General features: G+C 35.5%; 1 protein-coding gene across 1 annotated transcript; it reads left to right on the forward strand.

Moving 5' to 3' along the window:
* Positions 1-212: 212 nt before the first annotated feature.
* LOC102596198 (polygalacturonase inhibitor) lies at positions 213-1,443 on the forward strand. Its single transcript, XM_006346113.2, has one exon. It carries the CDS (start codon positions 233-235, stop codon positions 1,217-1,219), a length of 987 nt encoding a protein of 328 aa, XP_006346175.1. The 5' UTR covers positions 213-232; the 3' UTR covers positions 1,220-1,443.
* The last annotated feature ends 335 nt before the right edge of the window (positions 1,444-1,778 follow it).

Raw genomic sequence — 1,778 nt, forward strand, 5'->3', positions numbered from 1 at the left:
GAACATGATTGAATGAAATTTCATTCAAGATCTTTTTTTTTGAAGTTTGAATTTCAAAAGTCAACGCATTATCATATATAGTTGTCACAACTGTATACACACCATGTGAGGTGAGTGAAGCAGTTTTTCTTGACCAAAAATCCATAGTGCTAAAATATGACTTTTTTTTTTGTTTTATAAATACCAATGAGTTGAGTTGATAATATAAGATTGTTCATAAACAAAAAAAAAAATGAATTTGAACTTGTCACTTCTTGTAGTTATTTTTCTTTGCTTTGCTTCTCCTTCAGTCTCAGTAAGATGCAATCCAAAAGACAAAAAAGTCCTTTTACAGATAAAGGAAGATTTGGGCAATCCTTACCATTTAGCTTCATGGGATCCAAACACAGATTGCTGTTACTGGTACGTCGTAAAATGTGACCGGAAAACCAATCGGATAAATGCTCTCACTGTCTTCCAAGCCAATATCTCCGGTCAAATTCCGGCAGCCGTCGGAGACCTTCCGTATCTTGAAACATTGCAATTCCATCATATCACCAATCTCACCGGAACAATTCAACCTGCAATTGCTAAGCTCACAAATCTCAAAATGTTAAGGCTCAGCTTCACTAATCTTACAGGTCCAATCCCTGAATTCCTTAGTCAGCTAAAGAATTTGACATTGCTCGAGTTGAATTACAATCAATTAACCGGAACAATCCCTTCTTCCCTCTCTCAGCTTCCGAATTTGTTAGCGATTTACTTAGATCGTAACAAACTCACCGGAACAATACCGGAATCGTTTGGGAGATTTAAAGGACCAAACATACCAGATCTGTACCTTTCACATAACAGCTTGACCGGAAAAGTGCCGACTTCTTTAGGTGATTTGAATTTTTCCAGGCTTGATTTCTCCAGGAATAAGCTTGAAGGAGATGTTTCGTTTTTGTTTGGGAAGAATAAGACGAGTCAGATAATTGATTTATCGAGGAATTCATTGGAGTTTGATATTTCGAAATCGGAGTTTGCTGAGAGCTTGATATCATTGGATTTGAATCATAATCGAATTTTCGGTAGCTTACCACAAGGATTGAAAGATGTACCGTTACAGTTTTTCAATGTGAGTTATAATAGACTTTGTGGACAGATTCCACAAGGTGGAACGTTGCAGAGCTTTGATGTTTACTCTTATTTGCATAACAAATGCCTCTGTGGCTCTCCCTTGCCGGACTGTAAGTAGATATGGAGTTCGAGGATTTGGATAGCCGAATGTTGTGGGAGAGGCATGAAGCCTCTCCTATATATTCCTAATCATATTTAGGAATCACATTTTTTCTGTCTGTATTTGTATATGTTGCTTAATTAGCTTTGTATCTTTCTAATCTGTCCGTTGAGAGTCTATTGAATATAGTCTTTCAATCAATAAAAGTAGGGATAAAATATGTCCTCTTCAGATTCCACTAATGAAATTGCACGGATTATGTTGTTGATCAATATTCTTATCCTTGATTCATGTGTTATCTTTTCGTTTGTCAAGTTGCTTTTCGGGATGAAATATGTCCTCTCCAGATTCCACAGATTCCACAGATTATGTTGTTGATCAATATTACTACCCTTGATTCATTTCTTATCTTTTCTTTTGTCAAGTTGCAATATTTGAAAGCAAATTAAATTGGGCATATAGTTACAAACTTTGAAGTTAGTTAGTCAATTTTGAATCTTGCAAGAGTCAAGTGAGATAAAGTCAAAAGTGTATATATAATTATAAAACAAGAGTGCATATAAACAGAGTTGAACCA

The sequence above is a fragment of the Solanum tuberosum genome, unplaced genomic scaffold, assembly GCF_000226075.1.
Source record: "Solanum tuberosum cultivar DM 1-3 516 R44 unplaced genomic scaffold, SolTub_3.0 scf00076, whole genome shotgun sequence".
Taxonomy (NCBI): Eukaryota; Viridiplantae; Streptophyta; class Magnoliopsida; order Solanales; family Solanaceae; genus Solanum; species Solanum tuberosum.

Coding starts and splice junctions, on each gene's coding strand:
- LOC102596198 (XM_006346113.2), top strand. CDS start 233: ATGAATTTGAACTTGTCACTTCTTGTAGTTATTTTTCTTTGCTTTGCT.